The sequence below is a fragment of the Apteryx mantelli genome, chromosome 7, assembly GCF_036417845.1.
Source record: "Apteryx mantelli isolate bAptMan1 chromosome 7, bAptMan1.hap1, whole genome shotgun sequence".
NCBI lineage: Eukaryota > Metazoa > Chordata > Aves > Apterygiformes > Apterygidae > Apteryx > Apteryx mantelli.
The window spans coordinates 19912670-19938023 of NC_089984.1; the positions used below are offsets into that span (position 1 = coordinate 19912670).

The 25354-nt window shown below is 36.4% G+C and overlaps 1 protein-coding gene across 13 annotated transcripts in view; it reads right to left on the bottom strand.

Annotated features, from left to right (window-relative positions):
- KAT6B (lysine acetyltransferase 6B) overlaps positions 1-25354 on the bottom strand; it is a 129296-nt gene that overhangs the window by 38699 nt on the left and 65243 nt on the right. For 8 of the 13 annotated variants that reach the window (XM_067299891.1, XM_067299887.1, XM_067299886.1 and 5 more), the window contains 9 exons: positions 21939-22047; positions 15506-15621; positions 15267-15348; positions 14166-14298; positions 9590-10521; positions 8537-8658; positions 6696-6811; positions 4520-4661; positions 1132-1293 (listed from right to left, as the gene is read on the bottom strand). In XM_067299891.1, coding sequence (XP_067155992.1) covers positions 1132-1293; positions 4520-4661; positions 6696-6811; positions 8537-8658; positions 9590-10521; positions 14166-14298; positions 15267-15348; positions 15506-15621; positions 21939-22047 — 1914 coding nt within the window. The remainder of the gene's footprint in view (positions 1-1131; positions 1294-4519; positions 4662-6695; positions 6812-8536; positions 8659-9589; positions 10522-14165; positions 14299-15266; positions 15349-15505; positions 15622-21938; positions 22048-25354) is intronic. The other 5 variants (XM_067299896.1, XM_067299895.1, XM_067299894.1 and 2 more) reach the window with 5 other exon arrangements.

Sequence of the window (25354 nt, forward strand, 5' to 3'; positions counted from 1 at the left end):
TGAAAAAAGGAAGGGGAGGAAACATTCAAACATCAAGACAGATTCACTTCAACACCTGCGATAACTTAAATAAACCTACTAGAAAATACTTGCCAACATCAGAGTTCACATGAGTTTGTCTGCCACGTGAACTTCAGACTGAAATAAGCTATTTGAAAGTTTAAGGTCAGAGACAGTGCAAGTTGTGCCTGAAATTCTCACTGTTATTTAAATCTCGGAAAGGCCAACACCTCCGAAGAAATGAATCGGCCCAGGAGTACCGCCGTAGAGTGTGCAAGTACTCCAATATGATTTTTACACTTAAAAATGCCTTTATACAAATCACTTCTTGGTGAGATTAGAGGCAAAAAGCACTCTTTAAATTTCTGAAAAGCAGAATGCAGGTCATACAGTAACTGTTTGTGTGCCAAATCATCAAATTTCTTACGGTAAAACTAACTAATGGAAGCTTTTAAGACATATCTAATTATCCTTCACCACTATTTTTATTAGTGTTTGTCAAGACAATTCAGAGAAATACTTTTGTCCATAACTGTGATTATTGCTTTAAAATTCAAAGAAAAAACACAAAAAATAAAGACATCTACTATAAAGGCAACGTACGCTGTGAAGTTAGCGCTCAAGTTCTTAAGCTTACTGTATTAAGTAACTGCATTAGACTGTACACAAGAACGAACAAAGATATACACAGTAGGTCATTTATGTCTAAATAGCCACCTTGAACAGCTAGCAGTAAAAGCCTGAATGCAAATCAACATCATTTCAAATGCCTAGCACTTTTACTAGTTAGACTAGGTATACTTCTGCAAAACTTGTAATTTAAAGAGAGTGTGTGTGGGGGAGAGATTTAATTTTCAACTGTACAGATACAAGTCACAAAACAACCTGAAAAGAAAATGCATATAGCTGAGTACATATATAAATTCTCAACTTGCACCAGTCTTTGAGAAAAGAAAGTACTAGTGTATTTGAGATGAATCACATTCCATTTGAGACTGATGGAGAGGATTTGAATTTTTTTAAATAAAAGTTTTACTTTGCTGTTGAAATTGCACAAATATTTAAGTTCACGTATTAAAGGAGAGTGGGAAGAGTTATAAATAATGTTTTGAAAAAGAAACACTTTTTTACCTTAGAGAAATATCCAACTAAATGGCAGCCTTTCTCATCATTTTTTGTAAGAACATAGAAGAGGAATGGTTCAACATCATAATACAAGGTTTTGTGGTCCAGAAAGAGTTTAGCTAACAAACAAAGATTCTGACAATAAATTTTGCTCACATTTCCATCAACCTAGAAAGCAAGACAGATGCAGTTATTTCCCATGCCACCAACATATTAGGACAAAATAGCTTCTCGAATCAACCTTATCCTAGGAGGAAACATGAAAAAGATGATGTTACAGAAAAAAAAAAGTTTCAGAAGAGAGATGCCCCAGCTTCTTGTTAAATAAGAATTCTCCAGTTAGTACTAATTACTTTGCATTAGTATCTTCAGAGGATCTGGATTAACTAAACAAAGTAACTTCACCTTTTAATTGTTCAGGTTGGACTTACCTCTTCCACTTAATTCCTGGAATGAAACGGACATGACTAGCAGACAACAACAACAATGTACTATTTAAAGCTACATTAAACTGTGGACTGCTAGTAGGAGGGCGTGCCCAACAACAACAACAATAATAATAATAATAAAAAAAAAGAATGAATTGCATACTGAATCTTAAGGTACAAGACCAGTGAATGGGTTGTCAATTTGGTATTAAATATAGTAGCATTTTAGATACAATGAAACAAGACAAAAATACTACACTGGGGCTAAAATGATACTGTGCAAAAGAAGTACATTTTCAGGTTAAGTACTATAATTAGTCTAGGTATGCTCCTAGTATGAAGAGTCAAGCTGTGACGCAGACAGCTACAAAAAAAACTAGGCACAGATGCAGATTTCCTAGACTACAAAAATAAGTTACTCCCTGAAACGGAAGGCTCAAAGACAAAAGTCTTTTTGAAATAATCTTAATAGAAACATTTGTTTGTACTGATATTCTTTGATAAAGTCACTATTTCTTTCACACAGACAGCCAAATGATCTGCACACAATGCTGAGAAAGAAACTGTATTCTATTCTGTTTCTAGTTACAATCCTAGTTACAATTCTGAGTAAACACCAACCTTTTGGATTTATTTAGGGATTTCAAGGTGACTGACTTAGTGTAGTTGTGTTATTTGGATTAAAGAAAAAATATTTAATGATCAGCTACTGCTACTAAAAGCATCAGAATGAATAAACTTACATATAGCATTTGAGAACTTATCAACTACATTAAGTCCTCATAGAATTTGCTCCATTATCCAGATTTTTATCCTCCTTTTGCACACTTATTAGCAAATATGTAAATTAAATGAGTGTCAACAATGTAGAAGTTATCACTGGGTAAGCCACAAGTCTGAAAATCCAAATTCTGTAAGTTATTTTTCAATGAGAACATTTGTACAGAAATGTAAAAACACTCCTTCGAGTCCAGACAAACGCAGCTCGTTCATCAGTCTTAAATGAGCGAAAAAGTGGACTACAACCTCAAAAGAAAACATTTGTCAAAGTTTCTTGGCTTCAACATAGTAGTACGCTATGTCGAAGTCTTCTCTCAAATCTGTCAAAGTCATTCTCTGGGAGGAGGTACATAAATCTTAAATGCCAAACTCATTTCTGTTTCTCTAGAAAACAGAAAGCATGAAGGAAACCACATCCCTTGCATTCTGCCAAACAGAAAGTGGGTGCACAGAATTCCTTAAAGTATCTACTAGGAAGGACATCAATGAAAGACAAAGTCTCTACAGTTATCAGAGCAACAATTGAAGCTAATCTTGGAAATGAAAAACAAAGACTTTCTTTCAGAAGTCTTAAGATAAGTGCTTATTAAGGTGCCTAAAACAGAGAAAGGAGACAGGAGTGGAGAAAGAGTCCAGACATTCCTTTCACATGCATCTTATTTTCTGTGTTTTTTTTTTTTCTCCTCAGAACTGTTTTTTTTTTTTAATCATTTTTTATTCATGGGTTGGCTGTAGCTAATGAAAATAAAATGAACTAGAAAGCAGGATTTGCTTATTGTAGCATGCTGGACAGCTCTTTTAACACCCAATAAGGGAGGAAAAAAGGTTAATTATTTCAGACTGACTAGGACAATCTTGTTTTTTTGATAGGGAAAGAGTTTTAAGCCTGTTTACAATTTAAGAGTTTTGCTAGCAGATCTATAACCTGTAGAAAAGCTACCTGAATTGGGAAGAAAACACAATCCTGATGTGGATAGCTATGCTGAACCAAATAGATTAGCAAAAAAATATTTCTACTTTCCTAACTTATTTGTTTGCAATCATGTCCTTATGGATTCTGAATTAGCTCTCATAAACAAAGGAATAAGGGGCAGAAAAAACACACATGGTGGAAAACCATAGCAAAAAACAAAACCTGGCTGAGACACTGGCTGATGTAGAATTTTCTTTTAAGTTAATATTGCAAAAACAAGCAAGTGAACCAAGTATTAAGGTCTTTTTTTAAATTTAAGTAATGTCTCCAAAAACTGTATCTACCACTATTTGAACAGATAATGGCAATGATCAGGCATGACAGACATTTTTACAATATGAAAACACAAATTACAAGTAGAATCTATGATACCTGAAATTAAAAAGTTAAATATGCACATCTGAATGCTGTTGCTGAGAAACAATCTCAAAAAGTCCTAATAACCCTGACCGTCTTTTCTGTTAATGCAACTGGTAACTCTAGGAATGTACAGATTAACGCACAGCTTGAATAACTGCAGACACACTACTTGACATGCAGATTTCCATTGTCCAGGATATCCTTAAAAACTCAGAGACTGCTACAGAAAAGGTCTCCAAGACAGTAATTTAGATTATAAAGGGCTATGCCCACAAGCTCAACTCTGGGCTTCCTAAATTAAAGGCAGCTTGTTGTGGCCAGAGTTAGACTGAACCTCCATCATCCAACCAGGATACTTCAGGGCAAGTTTCTCAAACACCCAAAAGGAAGAAAAAAACCCTTAGTTGCTACATTTAAATTTCTAGAACAATATGTAAACTGCTTTGCTTGTTTTCATACCTTGGAGATATTTACATGATGCTCACTACTCTCTCTACACCCAAAAATACTCAAACAGCCAAAACTGAACAGGTGTGAAAGGCACTTTTGCTGTGAAGGGAAAGGTTGCCCAGCTGAAGGGCTTCCATTGCAGCACCCATCTAAGAAGCATGCTGCACAAGAATCTTTAAAGGTTGAGTAATGCATAATGTACAAGTGTAGAGAAAGTAAGAGTCATGAGAGAAAAGGGCAGGGTGGAACAGGACAGGGAAGATGGACTTGTTTCTGCAGTATAAGAAGAATCTTCATGGAAGTATTTAAATATGTTAAAGTTTTCCCCCGCCATTGGTCTACAGCTGGTCTGTAATGTCTACAAACTGATTACTTTCAGAAATCTAGACTTTGATATACCTACCTCAAATACTGAAAGGTCATTTCTTCTGTAGATTTCATTGGCTGGAGGATGAAACCAGCCACATTTCTTTGAGTGCCTTAACAAAATGTTTTTACTTTTCATGTATTTAAGACAGAATTCGCACAGGTAAAGCTTTGGTAGTCTGTATGAAAATTAGAAAGATATTTTATACAAAAAAAAAAAACAAAAAAAAAAGCAAATGAACCATTTGTTAAATTCTATAAACAAAAAAGTTACCACAAAGTGACAAGCCCCTCCCCATTTTAATGTAAGGTACCCTGAGTAAATGCTACTTAAGTTAAAAAAAAAAACATTAGAGGGAATGATTAAACATATACATCAGTCATTAGAAGGGCACATATTGGGGGAAAGAGAAAAAAAAAAAGATTCAGATTCAATCAGAGTGAACCTGATTCAACTGAGTTGAACTCTGAGCAGCTGTTTGGTGGTCCAGCCTCAGCTAAATCACAGTTCCCTTCCTCCCACCCCATCTCACATTTCACCTAAGCTTTTGTTGTGGTCTCCATCAAAGTAGGTACACTGGAGTCATACCTCAAGTTCCATCCTTTTTCACAATAAGGACAAAGGAGGCTCATAATAGGCTACAGGGAATTTCCTTCCCTATTTTGGATGTGGAGGAGGCTAGGAAATTTTTTTCTTCTCACTCCCTTCCATTTACTTGGATGGGACAGCAGACTGTGGTAGGATGGTCCTCTCCCCCCTATCCTCCAATCAGCCACATTATCACTTTACTCAAACACAGAAGCCAGTCCAGAAAGTTCACATATAGGCAAAAGGCTCCCTTCCACCCATCTCCACGACAAGCGGCAAGATAGATGACTATTCCCCCAAGGAGGATTCAGTTCAGGCTGGATGCAGATAAACCACAGGTACCATGCTGGACAAACACTGACAATGGGATCTACCTGCCAGAAAAAAGCCTGCTCCTTTCAGTAATTTTTAGCTATTTATCCTCATTTTAAGTTACTGAAGTAGTAGAATACTACTGCAGGAAATCAGTTTACTAAAATTAGTTTAGTTAGTCTACAAATTCTTAGAACAGAGGCCAGTTATATCTGCTCTGAAGTTACTGATACATCTTGGAATCATGTTGAGGTAATAGCACTGGTTTACAGTATTCCAGGATTCTAAGAAAATTTATCAGAGTAGTACAAACTGTTTATTCCATGATGTAATATCACTGCATACAGAGCCAAGAATCACACTGCCTCCTACAGATGTCATCCCACTGTTGGCTCATACTAACGATTATCTGTTATCATACCTCTGCCTGGGATTAGTTTACTTGATGGGCCAGATCTCTCTCCCTCTCCCTCACAGTATGACAGAAAATAAGGGGCTACAAAAGTGAAATAAAATATTAACACTGTAAAAGCTCTGTTAATAAGATGGAACAGAAATGCTCCATACACTCTTTTTTGGCCCTTGATTTTTATACTATCAATTCACAATATACCCCTCATTCCCACTACGCAAAGATGACAGTATCTAGGAATGAGGGGGATGGAAAGAAAAGGCAGTTTACAGTAATGTTATCCACAGGCTTTTTGGAACAGGCCATATAATTTGGTTGTCCGCTGTAGAGAGTACTTGATGAACACACAGTTCTGCAAATCTCCACGTGCCATAAATCCAGTGGATTCATAAAGCATATATTTCCAGTATAAGCATAAATCAGTAGAGATCTACTGAGCACATGTACCAGTTCATGCTCTCTGCCTGACTCTGAGGCATCCTGGCGAAGGAGGAGGCCAAAACTGGGACGCCACTACCACAACTTGCTCACTTAAATTTTATTTATTTAATAGGTCCAGAGTTCTTGCTCCCTCAAAAGAGAGGTTATCTTCTGGACGACAAACAAGATTAATTGTTCTGAATGGCTGAAAGTTGGGCATACCTGGTTGCAAGTTGTTTAAAGAAGAGAAGACAAAAAAAGATAGCAAGAAACTCTAAGATTATGCAGGACTAGAAAAAACTCAGTGTTTTTAATGCATCTTTGAAAAGAAATAGTTAAAAAAAAAAGAGAGAGAGAAGACCCTTGTCCTCCCTCAGAATTACAAAAGTAAATTCTAAATTTAAATAACTTTTAAAAATAAGTAAAGTATAAAATTAGTAAAAATTCCAACAATATATGATGATCTTGACAACTCACTACCTTGCATATTCCTGTGGGTAAGGCGAAGAGTACCAGGTCTGGATTTCATATTTTCCAAACTCAATCACTGAAGGATATCGTCCACTTGTTTCACCAGTGTTTTTACATCCAATTTTCTGTCAGGTGCAATAAAAGCAAAACATTAGTCACAGAACATGCAAAAGGAAAGTTAGTTTTTCTAACATCAGTTTCAACCAGTGAAGACCTGACAAACTTGGAGCATTCAAATTAGTTGCTTATGTTCTTCCAGCCTGGACAGACAGAGGACAGAATCTGCAAACAGCTAGCTATAAAACATACAACTTTTTTTAAGGTGCCAAGCAAGTAAGAATAAAGTTAAATGAGTAGTGCTTACAGACAAGTGCATGCAAGTAGATGCATGGCCCAGCCAAAGAAGAGGCACAACTGTTTCAATCCTCCTCTCTTGAAGCATCTAGCAGGAGGGTGTTTCTAAAGTCCTAGTTCAAATTCTAATCTGTCCTTTTGTCAAAGGAATGAATGAGAAGGGATCAGGAGAATTTTTCTGGAGTTCACAGGATTTGATCTCATAACAGTCAATAATACACTAAAATACATTAACCTCAGCTGACATAGAAAAGTTGAGCTGATCAAAAAGTGACTGCTAGATTCTAGAGGGCTGGCTAAATACAATGAAGGAATAAATATGGAAAAAACTTAAATTAAGTGATACCAATTTTAGAAATCTTACCATATAACATTTTTGAACTGCATATGAAGACAGAAAGAAAAAAAGAAGAGGAGGTAGGAACCAGTTCCATTAGCAAATGAAAATACCAGCTAACAATCAAGTTGATCTTTAAACTTGGTTTGCATTTGGTGGTTAACACTCTGAATTAAGACTCTATGAAGGTCAATGCATTGACCCATGCCAGGTAATGTCAGTTCTTGTACCTCTAACCTGAAAAAATTAAGCAACTTTCATTACTGAAACAGATAAAAGACATACTGGTTTATGACACAATTCTATTAAAAGCAGCAGTTGCAGCATTATATGCACCTCCCTTTTGACCCTGCTTCCCAGAAACACTGCTTGCTTGAAGGGCAAAATTTCCTCATGATTGACTTGTAAAGAGCTTCTTCCACCACGGAAGCCTTCAAGGCTTGCTCATTTCACTGACGCAGAAAAGAAAAAGCCTCTTTTTGCTAAGGGAAGATTCAGCTGCCATGTCTAGAGCTTTCTTGGCAAAGAAAACCAGCTCAGTCTCAGGAAGCTTTAGATTACTATTATATATCCTAAAGAAAAGCATAAACACCAGCTGGTATAAAGTTTTAGTCAGATTCAGCTCAAACATTTCAACTACCAAAAAAAGTCTATAGTTTTTAAACTTAAAATGTGTTAAATCATGGGGCAAAATAAAATAATGAGCCCACCATCAAACCCAGTTTGCTTCTTACACACAGTATTTGATGGGACAGACTTAACTTTTCACAGTGGCTGCTTTCTGTGCAGAGAAAAGTGATCAAGGCACATTCTTACTGACCAACATCCTCTCAGTCCTGACCAGGATGTCAGCTACGCAACTCCATGTTTAGTCAGTGGCAGTCCTATGTCCAAAACACTCCAAGCGTATCTTTCAAAATCTATTGCAGGCGTCACTCTTCTGACCCACTCCAGTGGAATGCCTTGTCTCCAATCTAGCAGAATGCAACTGTATAAAGTGTCTCTCCAATTCAATGCACAGCAAGTATGAAGCATTGGGCCAAAAGGAATATACCAAAAATGAAGATGAGCAGACATCTGAAAACTAATCAAGTTTTTATTTCCAGAAATAACTGCATTTTATGTAACACTGATGACAACTTTCTCTCTCTCTGCTTACCTCCAGGGAAAGTTCCCGGGCCTGCTTAAATACTTCCAAATCCTCTTGCGTAACAGTGTCCTTGCTTCCCACCAGAAATACATCTGTATTTTCTTGTTTGATGCTTAGTTTGATTTCAGTATCTGTTATTTAAAACCAGCAAAAAGCTTATTCAGACATGCAGGTTACATGTGCTTTTCCAGAGTGATACTCCTAAATAGTATTGTAGCAACTACAGCTCTTACAACCTCCCATTCTAACTAAATTTGGAATTCTAAACAGGAATGAATCCTTACCCCCTTCTTGTTTTGTAATTTCCTGTTGCAAGAGCTATTTTCACTACTTGCTTGCCTGTCTGAGCTTTTACAGTCCAGTTCTACTAAATTAGTTTTGAACCTCATGAAATAGAATATATTTTTTCACTGGAACTAAGTCTCCTAATAAATTGCAAGATACTCTACAAGATAATAATAAAAATAAGAGAAAAAAGCTGCCCTTTCAGTGCTAATTTAAACAAAAACTTTAAAAATTTGGAGACCAATGCTAAGCTAAGCGTACATTCAAACATCAGAAATAATTTTTTTCTTAAATAAAAGTAATCATAAAAAGGTATTTTACAGCAGTACAGACTGAGTGTTGTGGAGGCAGGATGGAGTTGGTCATGAAAAAGCAATGGAGCAGAGGGAAATGAATCGAAATGCCCATCATTATAAGCACTGACAGCACACAATCATGATGACAGCACTACTGCCAGAGAAAGGGCATGGGAAAGAACAAGGAAGTAGCATGAAAAGTGGCTACTCATGCGGTACTACACAGCCATAAGCAACATTATGAAGGCACTCGGGGCTCCTAGTGTCACTACAGATGCAAAAATAATAAAAAGGTGGTGTGGTATTAGTCAGAAAAAACATTTTGGAGGTTTAGTCAGCATTAGATACAAGGTCAAAGTTTCGTTGCTTTTGTATGAAAGTGAAGTAAGAACAAGAGAAGTAGCTAAGACCTATGTGACAAAATAAGAATCTCGGTTTTGGACGGGACGCAGGTTTGGTTGGCGCTTTGACCTTTGCTTACCATCATCCTGATCAGGTTTAATCCTTCCGTCTGTCAAGCTCCCCTTCCCTGGTGAGGGGGTCCCCATTTGAGGGGTCACTTTATACTTTAATCTGCCTAAAATCCTGTGCTTTTTAAGGAAGGTTGTTCGCTTGAAGTGAGCGATTGCTTTAAAAGCATGTCCTCTAGACATACCCCATCCAGAGGTACAGGAATGAGAAATAAACCTACTTCTAACCTCTTTCTTTCCATAGAAATGGCTATTAGATTTTGATGCGGAAGATAATTCTGGCTTACGACGCATACGCTTGGGTGGTGCATAGCTTGGGTGTCCCTTTTTTCGAGACTGTCCCTGAGTGGTATAGATATGAGAAAGTCCATCAAAAAGTCCCTTTAGCTGACTGTTATTAGGAAGGCTACTAAAGGAGGGTGCACTTGACTGACTGGAAGAACTCTGGGGAGAGTTAGAAGAAGTGGAAGTGCTGGATTTTTGTGAACTGGGGCTCTGACCAGAGATGGGGGTTGGGGGTAGAAGTGAAGAAGGTGGAGGTTTTAGCTTTTGTGTGGTACCTGTAGCCAACACAAGAGAAGTGCATGACTGTTTCTGAGAGACCTTTTTCCTTGGACGATAGTGCTTTGAAAAGTCTATTATTTCACCTCGTGATCTGCGACCATCAGGTGATGGTGTAAAAAACTTAGTAAGGCCATCAATGAGCCCTTTGGTTTTCTTGTTAACTTTAAGTGTAGAGGCAGATATGTAGGTGGAGGTGGTGGTGATTTTGGTGGTGGCACCAGGCCGAGTGGGGTCTGTAACAGGCAATCTGCTGCTTGAATCCTTCACAGATGCAGCATGACCAGATGAAGGTGTGGTACAGACTTTAGTCTTTTGACCCCTACCAGGTGACCCCCTTCCTGTGAATGCATTCATGGATCCTTCATCACTGGTTACAGACCTATGCAAAAGTTTGGAAAATAAAAATCAGCATTAAAAAGATATAAAGCTACTAGCAAATACTACTACAGTTTTATACAAGTTACTTACGCCATTTTCCTAAAAGAATCTTTAAAGAAATTTAGAAAGACATATGCACCTTGGACATAAAATTCACATTATGGCATAACATCTGACACTTAACTTCTTTTTTTTTTTTTTTTTTTTAAAAAGGTAGTTCACAGTACATATAAATAGAAGCAGCTGGGATAGCAAAGTCTCCCAAGTATACAGGCTCCACCTACTTTTAGGTATGACAGAAATGTGTGCGCCTTTGGAGAAAAACATTAATGCATTATGTCTGAGCACAGTAACTGCTTCATCACTATATAAGTGACTGCACACAACAAGGAGATGCACCACGTTCAGTGTTAACAAATTACATACAGCATATCAAAACCCTTATTAACTTCATCAAAACATTTACTTAAACTGTACAAAGAGTCTATTATTCTTTAAAGCAAGTCAGTTTTTCAAGAAACTGCCATTTTTCCACAGTCTTATTTGATTACATCTATAAGCACTAGTATTTAAAAAAAGACCACCAAAGATCTAAAAGCAAAATGAGGCAGTTTATGAATAGCATTGCAGCAAAACCAAAGAAACAACCCATTTTCTTCAGGAATTATAATAATAGCAAAAAGAAAATATATATATAAAGAGGGAAGGAGCAAAATCGTAAGACCAAGTAGTGATCAAAGAAGAGCCATAAACTGACTGAGCCTAATATGGAATATGTTGAGGAGGAAAAGGGGTGAATATTACCTAAAAGGCTAGTAAGATAAAGGGCATGCTGCAAGCCGACACTTGTGACAGCAAAAGTGCCAATTTAGCTGACTGCTAATGAGTGAAAAACATCACTGAAGAATACACTGAAAAGTAGTATATTTTAAGTGTACAAAAACCAAACATTTAAAAATATTTGAAGAAATAGGTATCAGGAGGTACGATCAAACTGCATACCTGAACAAGGCTATATAGTTAAACCCAACAATTCTATTTCCCTTTTTTCATCCCTTTCTTTGAAGTTAGCTTATTTTGCAGAGGAAAGTTTTCTTCCACAGATTTTGCCTTCTTAATTGCAATGCTGAAGTAATTAATTCCTACAGGTTACTTTTAATTAGAGATGGAACAGCCTGGGGCTACCATCTGGTTTGCTGAACTCCAGTGGCCCAGTCTAAAAACTGGCCCCTTTTCCACTCACACATCCTTAAATTTGGTTAGCTCTAAGCGGCAGCAACACAAAAAACTACTAAGTCTTTTGAATTCTTTGGTGCCATAAGCTTGTGTCCATAGCAAGATCTATTCTTCCTACCACATGTGCTAATCACCAGTGCCAGAGGTTGACACACACCTGGTTTTAGTTAATCCTACACAGTAATTTGCCCATGAAGGGCTTCCTACAGATGTTCAATAGGCAAAAAATTATTCCAGTACTTCTGGATAGTTTTTCCTTATACTACATGAAAAGGCCTAAGTGACATTAGCCAATCTTGCTGTACTTCATGTGATTGCTCAGTTATTTACAACATTATCTTCCATACCCTATTATCATTTTTAAACAGGATTCCATGAAAATCTCTTCTCTTATTCCATCTCCTGTTACTCTTCCAAAACAAGATTACTTTGTTCTATGTATATTAAAAAATCACAATAATAGAAATATGTCTAGAGTATTGCAAATATTCATTATGCAAAGATAAGAATCCCCCACCCTTAAAGCACTACTCTATCTTTCCTTCTCTGTAGCATGTGAGGATGTAAGTCTTTATACTCATAATCATCATGCAAAACTAAAAGGACTTCTGCTTCTTTTAACACAATGTTTAATAAAAGCTGGAGCTCAGAATACCAGTAGCTCAACACAACAGCAAAAGCCACTCAAGCTTACCGACTTATCCCTTACATGTTGGAGGAAGGAGAAAAGGCACAATTACAGTGTCAGACAGGCATTCCTGCTAAAATCCCTGTGGAATGCCCAAACCAGGGACATGTTTTAAGAGAAGTAAGAGGGCAGTACTATATTCAAACCACCACCTCCAGCTGAAGGCTTAGGAGTTCTCAAAGGGGAAAAAGCACAGGTGTAGTTAGAGATATAGGGAGTTTTATCATGCACACACAATAATGTACAGGAAATTCAAGATGTTAAAATGCTGAAAGTTGTATGGCTATTCTAATGACTGAATGCTTCAAATATGTAAGTTATTTAGTTGGGAAGAGAAGGGAGAATTAAAAGAATGCTCTACCCTTCTTTAACACACATTTTCCACTCCAACTCTAGATTTTTCGCTTTCATGTAGTGCCATAAACCATCTTTGTCCTGTACTACTTTCCTAAAGCAACAACTCTTGAACTTCAGGACACGGACCAAAAAGGCCAAAACAAGAGATCCCAGCAGATAGAAAGAAGGGGAACAAGAACATAGCAACCTGCACTGCATTGGGTACATCAACTAGGCTAGTGTGCTATACTGTAAAGGTCAAAAAAAAAAGGAAAGAAAAAATTAAAAAAAAACACCGGAAGTACTACATGCTGGCTGCACTGGCTCCAGAAATTCTTATCTGGCAAAATCTACCACAATTTTACAGCAGGTAGCATGCAACTCTGAAGAATACCAGACAAGTTTTTAGGCTGTAGAGAAAAATGGTAGGGTAACAACCACATAACAGAATGAGTAGATAGAGCCAGAAAGCTTTTCAGTTGACATGGCCAAAGAGATACTTAAATAGGAGGAGAAGAGGAAATTTGTATGTGAATAGGAACATGTGATGAGGACAACATGCTGCTAGCATTAACATAGAATCTGTTCCTGTTTAACACTGAATGTAACATCAGCTCAGCTTTTGAAATCTACCTAAACAATCCTCCAATGAAGCCTTAAGATGTCCAAATACAGTGTTGCCTGGAAAGATAGACGCCAGAAGAATTACAGCACTCTTGTCTTAGATAAAGAGATAATCTTGAGAAGCAAAAGGAATTGCAGCCTCTTCCCCTAGTAACCAGTGGCTGCTTAACAGGACAATTCAAGTAATCTTTTTTTTCCAGAGTAACACTGAAGCCAGAACTTCTGTCGTACTTACATAGCTTGCTGTTGGGAATGGGTTTTGTGAGCTGATATGGACTGATATCAAGCTTACTTTTACACTGTTTTTCAAGCAGAACTTTGAGCAGAACAGTGTCCTGAAGTTGGACATAGGTAATCAGCTATTTATTATCCACTTGGTGTGGACTCTGTACATGCTTCAGTTAATTTAAGTTACATTTAAAAGATAGTTGTGTCACATTATTGTACAAACTTTTGCTCGTACCTGTTATAGGTACAAGTTTCATTAAAAAGAATACTGCATTTGTAAGAGTAAGTTTATAAGAGTAAGTTATATAAAGGTTTCCCCCCCGCCCCACCCCATCATTTTCTGACATAAGGTCAAAAATTAACCACTATAATTAAGAAGTTACTGGCCATCAGACCGAAATGTGTACACTAGGATTACTTCTCATCATTTCTTTTCCCCAAATTGAATCACAGTTAAAAACTAGTTGAGTTTGGATCAACTTCTGTAAAATTATGTTCTGAGAAATGTTAAAAAAAATTAAAGAGAAACCTACAACATTCGTTGCTTTAGTTTATTTTTCGGTCGTCCAATAGGTTTTGCATATCGTCGCCTAATTTGGGCAGCTTTCTCATGAAGTAGCTTTCTCCCTTTTTTCTTTGGTCTACAGACCTGGCAAATCCACATTCCTACACAAAGAGGAAAAAAATTAATCTTACACAACCTATTTAATTTGTACTGCAAGTGTCTACTGAGATACATGCCAAGTATGCAACAAATTCTCTTCCAAACAGGGCATATGGAAGGAAAAGTGGCCAAATGAACCCCTTCTACCAGTATTTTGGAATTTTTGAAAGCAAAGCACTCCTGGAAAGGGAGAAGTGACAAAGATCACAGAAAAGATGGTGAGCAAATGGGTTCCAGAAGAATTTTGGTTTTAACTTGCCTCTCCTTACACTAGCTAGATCTTTCTTCAGACACAGATAATTCAGGTAAAAAAAATTACATGCAAATTACAAAGCAACCTAAGCTAAGTGCTGTAAAGAAACTAACAGATCACACTTTTTTTTTTTTAAATATAGAACAACTTCAATTTGTCAGCCTTTTAATGTTAGATGATCATGTCTTAACATGTGTTTACTGTAAATAAGGCTAGGGGATTTAAAAAAGTTGAAAAAAGACTCTTTGCACAATTTTAAAATTAAATAGGGAAAGTCATAAAGATGCAATAGCAGATACAAAATGTACTAAATACCAGAAATCTAGAGATAAAACACAGAACCTGAAGATACAGGTGTTTTGTTTGTTTTTTTAAGTTACCATTAGAAAAGGTATGAAGGAGGCTTTTTGAATTTTTGAGATTTTGGCTTTTTGAGTTTTAAGGATTTTTGTATTTGTGTATATACCCCAAACGTTTTCAACTACAACCTTTGCAAAACTTCGCTTTTAACAAACAGCCCAAGAACTCAATTGGCATTATGGAATTGACCATAGAACTTGTGTTCCCAAGAATAAACCTCAGGTAAAGAAAAAGAAAGTCTTGGCTTTGACTTGATTGAAACTCTAGTGTTTACCAATTGAAAAATAATTAGCATGCTCAAGAGGTTTTGGTCACTTAACATGAGAAAAAACTGAATGAAAGGATTTTCATTATCACCTTTTGGCATTCGGGAAAGTGGTGGGTCACAGCACTCCATGTGGAATCCTCTATCACAGGAGTCGCAAAAGAGCATGTTATCCTAAATTGGGGGGGGAGGGGGGGGAAGGGGGACAAAGAGAGAAAAAGAGACTTAATACAGTATTGCTAGAGACTGTACATCAGAAATTTGTATTTCCACATGTGCCAAGTATAAAGCCAGGGTCAACAAAGTTAGATAAAGCTGAATAGTAACTTACTGCATTTTTGCCTTGGATCCTACATGCACTACATGTCTTGCATTCAATACACTGCCACCTTAAGGCCTTCACATTTGTTGTTAACTCAGGACAGAATTTCAAACATGATGGATGCCCTGAAAAACAAAATATTTGAAGTTTCTTGAGATTTAAGAGAGATTTGATTCTTATGTTCAACACAGGATGCAGCCAGCTCCACTGGAACCCTAAGAGCTCTGGCTGTTTTCCGAACTTGCAATACATTAACTTCTTTACCTCATGCAAAGAAAATATGGAATAACTGCCATAAAACAAGTGTCAAGAGAAGTAGAATGTTGACTTTCACTGTAACTGACATGTGTAAATAGATTTCATAAGCACCTAGGATTGAAATTATGTTTTCACTTAAACTGCCATTGGTTCCGAAAAAGTTATTTCCGTTAACCTGAACCCACTCTTTTTATAACAATGCAATATAAATCCAGATGAAAGCTTTATATAAAGCTCTATTAGTAATTTGTCTCTAAATATTCCAAGGATCTACCACAGAAGCTTAATAGTCAAGCTATATGCATTTTTCATTTCAATGTATTGTTTGATTATACATAATCAGCAAAGTTTCAGAGCAGTAAGAAGAAAAAAAGTGAAATGGGCAATTGTCAGGAGAACTTTATTACAAAAGAGGGTTTAAAACAAAAGAAAAACAGTAGCTGAACTATCTTCTCCCATGAAATTGTATTTTATTCCCTGGTAGGGCCATCTTCTTTTCATGGTAGTTTATAAGGCCTAAATAGTAACATTTCCAATTAATGCAAGATATCAGACACCTGAACACATACAACATCTCAGACAATACTGGCAATGACTTTCCATGTCTTCAACAGCCTCAACAGAATTACTCTTAATCCAGAGAGATAAAAGCACTGCTAAATAGGAAAGGGTAAACCCTTTCCAGGGAGGTACTTTTTGCTAGTATTACATTCAGAGATTATGAAGGACATGAACCTATAAGTTGTCAGAAAGGTAAGAACCCTGATGCTGTGCTGCACTTATAGATGGCTGCAGCAGTGTTATATGCACGAGGGATGCTTTCGTCTCATTGTCAGAGCCAGGAAAAGAAACTGCATGTGCTTTATTCCAGTTAATTTTCTGGTCACGGTGATCCGGACTTTCTCCTCCATGTTACATCCACTGTATATTTCCCAGTCCAGGACTGAGCTAAACCATGACAAAAAAGGATACAGGTTAATCCATAAGCATTTCTTGTTTTCATCTTTCAAGAGACTGAGGCATGGACCACAAAGATGACTGACTGAATGAAAGAAACGCTTTAAAATTTGAAACCTGCACTGATCACCTCCTTTCAGTGTGCGCACCCAAGGTTTAACCCACTTTTTGTTAAACTTTAAAAGAGTTAGAACAACCCAAATATCACATGACCCCAAAATAAAAAGCAGGAATATAATCAATTAGTAAAGAACAATCAAGAATAAATTCATCAATAGAGTAGTTTTTAAAATAAAAAAGATATTGAAAAACATTGCCTTTTGATTCTTAGCGTAAAGTTTAACAGACACTAACAGATTTTTGTGTTTAAAACTGATTATGCACTTACAATGTGACTATTCCTCGTGACAACGACAAATGCACTGGGTAACTGCATAGTTTAGTTCAATGCTACATTATCCGTTGCACTGAAGCTTAACAAGTGCTTCATTAAAAAAAAAATCCACTAAACAAGAAGAAAAAAAGTTCCCTGGAGTGGCTGATATTAATAATCAATATAATAAAAAGTCTTATTTCATCAACCATGACTGAACAGCTATATTAACATGTTAAAGTGTTATCATAAGCCAATTGCCTCCATACACATACCTTGAATTTAATGCATCTATTCTACACAAAAATGATTTATTTCAACAAGCAAGAAAGCTGTGGTTTAAATTGCCGATTTTAACTTTCCCTTACGTTTACCCTTTTCAGTTACTTACCTAAGAAAGGTTGAGTCTCACCGGTTGGTAACTATGCACATATTATGTATAATGGGATTACTTTATTTCCCTGTTATCAGCCAACATAGAAGCAATTACATAGCTTAACACACATTTCTTTATATCTTTAAGGGTTGTATTATTAGACAAAAATTCACCAAAAAGCAGCCACTGGGATTAAACACAGATTCTGCCTGTGACTCAAAGTCCTTGAGCCACAAATAACTGGACTGTACATGGGAAGTATCACCATGCATTTGTCATATTCTTTCATACACTTCCCTAGGTAAACACTAGCAGAGAGCGCACTGACATTTTCAGATTTCAAAAATATGATATGCTATTGTTCTTTATAAGCAGGTAACAAAAGTTTTTTTACTATTGTGGACACAAATTTACATAGTGCAAAAGTGACATTAACAAAAAGTGAGTTACGCCTAATAGACATGAAACTAATCAGCACAGGTTTCATTTTTAGAAGGGACTTTCGGTTTGACTGCTTTTGTAGGTTAGTCAGTTAAACTGAGTCACTGTGACCTTCAGTAATTTTACAGCTAGGCTTTTTACATTTCAAAGAGTTGAAGAGGGAAAGATTCCCAATATCTCGGGACTGGGTGAGCCGAGCCGAAATCAAGAAAATACTATCTTCTGTGTATCCAAAAGTGGATACATCTGCCAAGAGGTTTTCACTACTTGATCAATCTCTAGTTTCAGGTGTTTAGACAGTAATTAGCCCCAGTTCAACCACTTGACTTTCTTTTTAAACCTCAGCAACATCAATATTTTGAAGTGCCACACAAATTTCACAGATTACAGGAAATCTAGACTGTGTGAGATTGTCAGTTTTCACCAGGAATGGACATCAGTTTATTTTTCAGTAAATCTCTGCTTTAAAAACTCCACTATTATCCACCCCAGTCAGAAAAGGGTAAGATTTGAGATACACTGGCTGCCTTTACATTACTGTGGTAAAAATAGGTGAGATCTGAAAGTTAAAACAGAAACTCACTCCTTCGTGACCTAGACAAGTCCTTTAACCTGTCCACTTTTTCACCTCATTGCTAAATTGAGCCTTATGTTTATTCTTCAAAGGATTTGTGACAAAACAGATAATGTTTTAAATTAAAAAAGTATTACATTAGTGACAAATGTGTACTGTGCTAAATTAGATATGCTAATATCCCCAGTTATTTATAACTTGGTTGGGGAAAATGGGAGTAGAGTTTGATTCCTGTTCTCAAGTCTGCTGATTTTTCAAAGTCAAAAGATGGGGAAAACAAGACTTAGGAGAGAAGCACTATTTGCTTTGGTACTTAGGATTTGTTTTCTCACATTTCTGTCATTTTACTCCTTCAGAACACATCCTGGTCAGAATGACACAGCAGTGCATCTTATTTCCACTGCCCAAATATATAACCTTCCCAAATGCTGCCCCCCCCCCCAAAAAAAAAAAAAAAAAAAGCAGATATCTAGAAAGTTTCCCTTGTTTCTTAGATCAGAGAACCATAACTTGAAGGGACATAAATAATGGATAGAAAAACATAAGGGAAAGCAGACATGCCAGTAGTGGGCACTGCAATTTAATCTCTGATCAAGTGAACTACAATCTGCTTACTGTGTGCAACATGCAATTTCTGTTTGTTATACAGTAAGACTAGCTTTGAGATGCACTGCAATGTGCAAAACTACAAATCCAATTACAATAAACCTTCACTTGAGTGAAGTTTTGCTATTTATATGTTGCACTGAGATTGGTTTTTATTCTAGTTAGGCATCAGTAGCTGAAGTTTACCCATCCAGCAATCTGACTGGCAGTCTCAACATTTCATTCTGTATATCTAATACATCTGAGGAGCTAATTAAAGATAATTTAGTCTTAATGAGGCAGAGAGAATGTATCAGTGTTAATTCAAATGGAAGCTGATCCATGAAAGTCAAGGCTTCCAGTTTTAATGTGCCTTAGAACTACCAGAAAATTATTACAATACAAAATAGCTGATATCTAAGATCACCTGATTAATATAAACTGTGTTTGCAGAACCACCAGAGGATTATAACCAAGTGTAAATTCTATTAAACTTCCAAATACTAAAACACAGATTTGAAAGTACAGAAATACTGTAAACCGTAAGTAAGACAGTTTAAAGAAACCTATGGGGTTTCTTTTTCCCTACCAGGAAAAAGCCAAAAGCTTCCTTACTTCAGTGTTTAGTCATTTACTTAAATATATTAGGAAACACACCAATTAAAAACCAAACAAACAGAACACCACCTTACCTTGGTGACAGATTCAGAAGCAGACAATGGAAAAATGTACCCTAATTAACTGAAAACACACTTTTGGTTTAGAGATCCACACTGTTTAGTTTTTATTCAGGTACTTATGTAGTTCTCCATTACAGTGCAGTAGCTTTATTATCCTCAGCAACACACTTATGAAATAATGATATATAGGTACTTCACATTTAAAGACACTGAACACGCAATACAGCCACTCAAGGAATGTTTTCACTTCCAGCCCTCAAAAGTGCTGCTGCCTTAAGCAGTCCCTAGCACTTCTCTACTCATTCCCCTCCCGAGCACTTCCTCCTTCTTCAGGCTGGCACAGGAGTTCATACGGCTGTGCTGTGAACCTGACCGGGGAACCGATCCAGCAAGAAACTTGATAGTTTTTCAGACTACATTTGTTCCTCAATCCAGTTCACATGCAATCACATGCACCAGCTCAGAGGAAGGGGTAGCAGCAAGCAGTTGGAAGTTGCAGTTTGCAACTCCTTAACCATTACGACCACTGGTTTATCTGTTAGCTGGGAAGGGATGGTCTGCATTGCAAAAAGCTTTGTGAAAAGTATTCCCTTATGCAGTGGTAGCTTACGGGGGCAGAAGCTATTTTACCAGCACAATTAAAAGCAGTCCACCTGAGCAACATAAAATACCAGCCAAATGACTCCTCTTCCAGTATAAAGCTACTCACACAGGGAATTTTTTCCAGAATAGCTAAACTGATCAGAGATTTTCATATCTCAAACTCCACATCTACACCAGAAAAAACTTATGGCAAAGACTGGCTAAAAAGATTAGCCAGCCTCTCTGAAATAATCTAGGCCAAGAACATGCTGGATATCATCCATGCATAAGCAGTACTTAGAATGATGCATTGTGCTACAATATTTTGTTTTAAATATTAATCCACATGATGACTTTTTCAGGAGAACCACCTGCATTCAGAACAGGTGCAAGAAGTCAGCAAGAGCCATTACTACACAACAGGGCAAGGTACATGCGATCAGCAGACCATCGTCACCTTGTGCCTGACAAGTGGTAGCCTCTGGTTTGCCACCATCATCAATTTGCAAATTTGGCAGAGAATAAGACACCATGGTTCCCAAAAGGCACAAATCACAACATAGTAACCCTTCTTCTTCAAACACTCCCTGCATACCGGTTACTGTACCTGCTAATATTATAGCTCTACCACCATCCTTACAAATACATTTTAAGGAACAGGCAAAAAATTTGAACCCTGCTATACCAATTAGAGCAATTCTTTGAAGGGGAAAAATAAGGATTTAATATTGAAAACCTGCCTATACATCATGACAAAAGTTCTTGATATAAAAACTCATGTTATCAGACTATAAACACTGGGCACAGCAATGGAAACTAGTGAAGGGGGAAGCCAGTTTCTGACAATAGCTAAAGAATATGAAGAAAGAGTTAGTTTTTGGTTTTTTTTGTAGTTCATTTCTTTGGCTTTAAGTTTTGCTTTATTTATATAACTTCATAGGAAGGTAAGCATCCAGCTCGCTAACTGCTAGAATCCTTTGCACTTTTAAAATATTTCTCCAATTCAGTAATTTTCATGTGTTAGCAGCCAAAAAACCTGTTCCTCTTTAAACTGTCTTTTCCCCTCAAAACACACATATACCATGTCAAGGAAAAACAGACAGATGTTTCACTAACACCTTTAGTAAGTTATTTGAAATACTATTCAAATTGCCACTCCAATAATAAAAGAATTTTATTTAAAAAATTAAATATGCAGGATGCATATCTGCAAAGACTGCTACACAATTATTCCCCCCCCCCTCTTTCCCAGGTTCTTAAAGGCAGTAAATCAGTGAAAGCAAAATTCTTGACCATCATTTGGTTACAAATTATGAGTTTTTAGATAAAAGGTAGATCGCAAACCATCACAAAATTCCTACATTTCAGAAATCTAGTCCCCTGTTAACTTACTCAGCACATCTACACTTCACACCTAAATATGATTTCAAACATCTCATTTGTAGTTGTCTAGATTACAAATTTTTAGTCAAAAGTTTTAGCCTTTTTTGTCGTGTTTTGGTTCTAGATTTACGTCCAGAGGATGACATTCCAATTTAAAAAGAATATTTGTAATCCCTTAAAAAAAATAACTATTCATAAACATTTTGTAACATTTGTAAATTCAACCAACTTACCACTGCTGCCACAGTCAGCACAAGACAACAGTTCTTCTGGTTTTTTTTCACGATTTGATTCTTTCGTCCCCAAACAAAAGCTACATATTGGAATGGGATCAGCTCGTGGCTAGATTTAAAAATAAACAAATGACAGTTAGCTTTACTAAGCAAAAAAAAACAAAAAAAAACCCCAAAACCAAAAAACCCAAACAAACAAATAAAACTTAACGAAAGCTACAGAGATGGGCAAATCATTCTCAGTGGCCTTTTTGGTTTCTCAAATACCTAAGCTTAGAATATCAGATTTAACTGACCTCTTATTGTACTACATATTATTTACTAAGATAAATGCCCATTTTGCATTACCTTAGCATGGCAAAATTTATTATCTTAAGATATTTTGTAAATATTAATCCATAATTAGCAACCTTGTGTACTAATTCACACAGACCTTTCCTTTTCGCTAAGACTAGCGTTAACAAAAAACAAGCCAAAAAAAAAGCGCACGCGCACACACACACACACAGAGGAAAAGTTAGAACTTAAGGACATTATTCTTGAACACAAAAATTCAACTCCAGAACACATAGAAAACTGCTTATTTTTAAGCTATAAGAGTATACAGATATGCAAACTGACCTTTAATACAGCTTGCATATTCTTCCATTCTACAAGATAAGTAATAGTTTTTAAACAAAACCCTCCAGCCTACAAACGTTCTCCAGCTATACTATGCAGAGTAAGACAAACATGCAAACTTTTCAAAATGTAGAAGCTGTACACACTCAAAAGGATTGAGAATCTATATGAATTTACTTCCTAATCTTCCTAATCTGCCATGTGGCAAACTATCAAAGATTTAAATATTTAAGTTCTGCAGTACATTTCAGAATGTTAATGAAACTAGTTATCTGCATCATTCCCCCTCCCCCCCCCAAAAAAAAAAAGAGAGAGAGAGAGAGAGCGCAAGAGAACAATAAAAGCCTTCTCTAAAGTTTGGAAACCTAACACAACAGATAGAGCTAGGTATAACTGTTTCTTCAAATGGCATACTCAAAGTAATGAGGAATACTTCCCTTGATTGGCTTCCAGCAGAGTTAGCATCACAACAACCCCCCAAAAAATCAAAAGTTTCTTTGGAAATTCATAGTTTCTGAATTTAGTGGAGCAATAGTACTAGTTTTATATATGAAATTAATTATACCTTGTTTTCACCTCCATTTCTTAATTTTCCACTGTATGCCATTACACTTCTATAAAGCAGCAGACTCTCTTTAATCATTCTACAATTCTGTGCTCCATTACAGTTTGGGGAAGAAGGGGGTGGTTGTTTTTAAGGATATTCTTGAGAATGCAACAGTTCATGTAGATGTGTCCTTATACCTCAACACACCATAACACAGACACTGAAACTAGCTCATACTAGCAAGCTTTAGGAGCAGCTTAAATCAAGCAGCAGAATCCAAAGAACACTGAACCTGTCATGATAAAATTATCCTACCCAAACTACAGGAGCACAAATGCCCCTACACTAAACTAAAAACACTTTATATAGATGTACCCTGAGGTACAGCATTAAGGGGTGGGGGGAGTATTTTTCTGAAAGCTTAGTGCTCAGAAGGTCTATCTGCTGTTTGTCTTTTCAAAATCCAATTATTAGAATATTGGCATACATGTATACCCCAAAGCATATACATTCAAAATATAGTCAGAGTAGTACACTTTCAGTGAGCGTCAAGTTATCTGTTTTCTTCCATAAACTACAAAAGAAAACTGAAACATCACTTTCTTGTGCCAAATAGAAATAAACTTCTGCAATCCTTATTCTTACTAACACCACCATTATGGATAGTGGAAATATCAAATTGCTACTTTGAGAAAAATAATTGTGAAAATGATAAAGTTGGGAGATTTGCAATTCAGTCATGCTTCAAGAAAATAAAAAATACATTATTGATATTCTTTGTCAGTTATGGCAGGATGACATTGAATGAGATCAATTTTATCGCTGGAAAAGGATGTACACACTACTTGCAGAATCTTTCACTTGCAAGTTAAAAATGATGCAAATACAGATGATAAAACCATTAGTCACTGTTCTTGCCAATAATAAATCACAATTCAATAGACCTGTCCCATCATTATACTTCTAACAGACTAGTATTCAGAGCAAAATGGTATAAATTTTTATATATACGTATATATAAAAATAAAGAAACTACTAAAAATCAGCTTTTGGTTTGTTTACTCAGACACCAATAGTCACAGGGGCACAAAAACCAATCCAGAGCTATCCATCTAAAACTGCTCCCTTGCAGCATCTTGTGAATGCTCCTTAATTGCAGATGATTTTGAAAGTAATGTCTTTCTTTTAGTGGACTCCAGTAAAAAAAAACCCTAATCTTGGCAATCATACCACTCTTACTTTCCCTTTGATATAACAGTGCTTTAGCCATTTCAGAAATGCTTACTCTGATAAATAATTTACAAAATATGACATATTGTTCATATAATGAAACAAATCCAGGTCCACAATCTCATTTATCTTACCAGGACTTTTTCTTGCTCTAGGAAAGACATGGCCATTAGCCAAAATTCATGTACTTCCCGCTTTCAGCCTCCCCCCCTTTGTTTTTAACTAAAGGTAACATAAAGGACAAAGGTTGTTGGCAGTTCAGGGCTAGAAAGACTGATGTCCCCACACCAAACCTAATAATAAAGAGGTTACAAATCCTATCACTTTATGCACAGGTTTTCAAAGATCTTACAGCTCCAATATGTATTTTTGAGCCACTTATATTAATAACCATCTGAATATTATGTGGTCTGATCTCTGACCTAGTGATGACTGAAAATTAAGAATAAACACATGCCCCTCTGAACAGTAAATAAAACTTAGGTGAACTGCAGCTAAAGTGCAACTATATTTATACTGATAGTAGGATTATTTTTGACTCACAACTGTTAACTAGGATAATTTGGAAGAAAAGTTGTTTTTGACTGGGCCAGAACATGATTGGAAGAGAAACATACCTCCTGTCTGTATCTCTTTTCAAGTCTTGACCACCACTATTCCTTCCAAAATGTAGTTATCAAGTATCATTATTATCCTCTGGAAAATAATGGTTAGTTGAAGTAAAGACTAATTCCAGTCTCTCTCTTACAGAGACTAGTATGGCCAGTTATTTGATCCAGCAACATTTTATACTAAATAAACCAAAAATATTTATCTTGCTACTCAATCTCAGTTTAAAAGGAAAATAAAGGAAAATAAAATTTCCATCTAATATTTCAGAATCACGTTAGTAATGATACAAAAACTTTAAGACTATATTCTATGTTCTGTCACTGAAGACAGGGCTGAAAATGTACTATTTCTTCAACACAGCTAACAAGCTGAAAAAAATTTTTCATCCATTTAATTTTGGAAACAA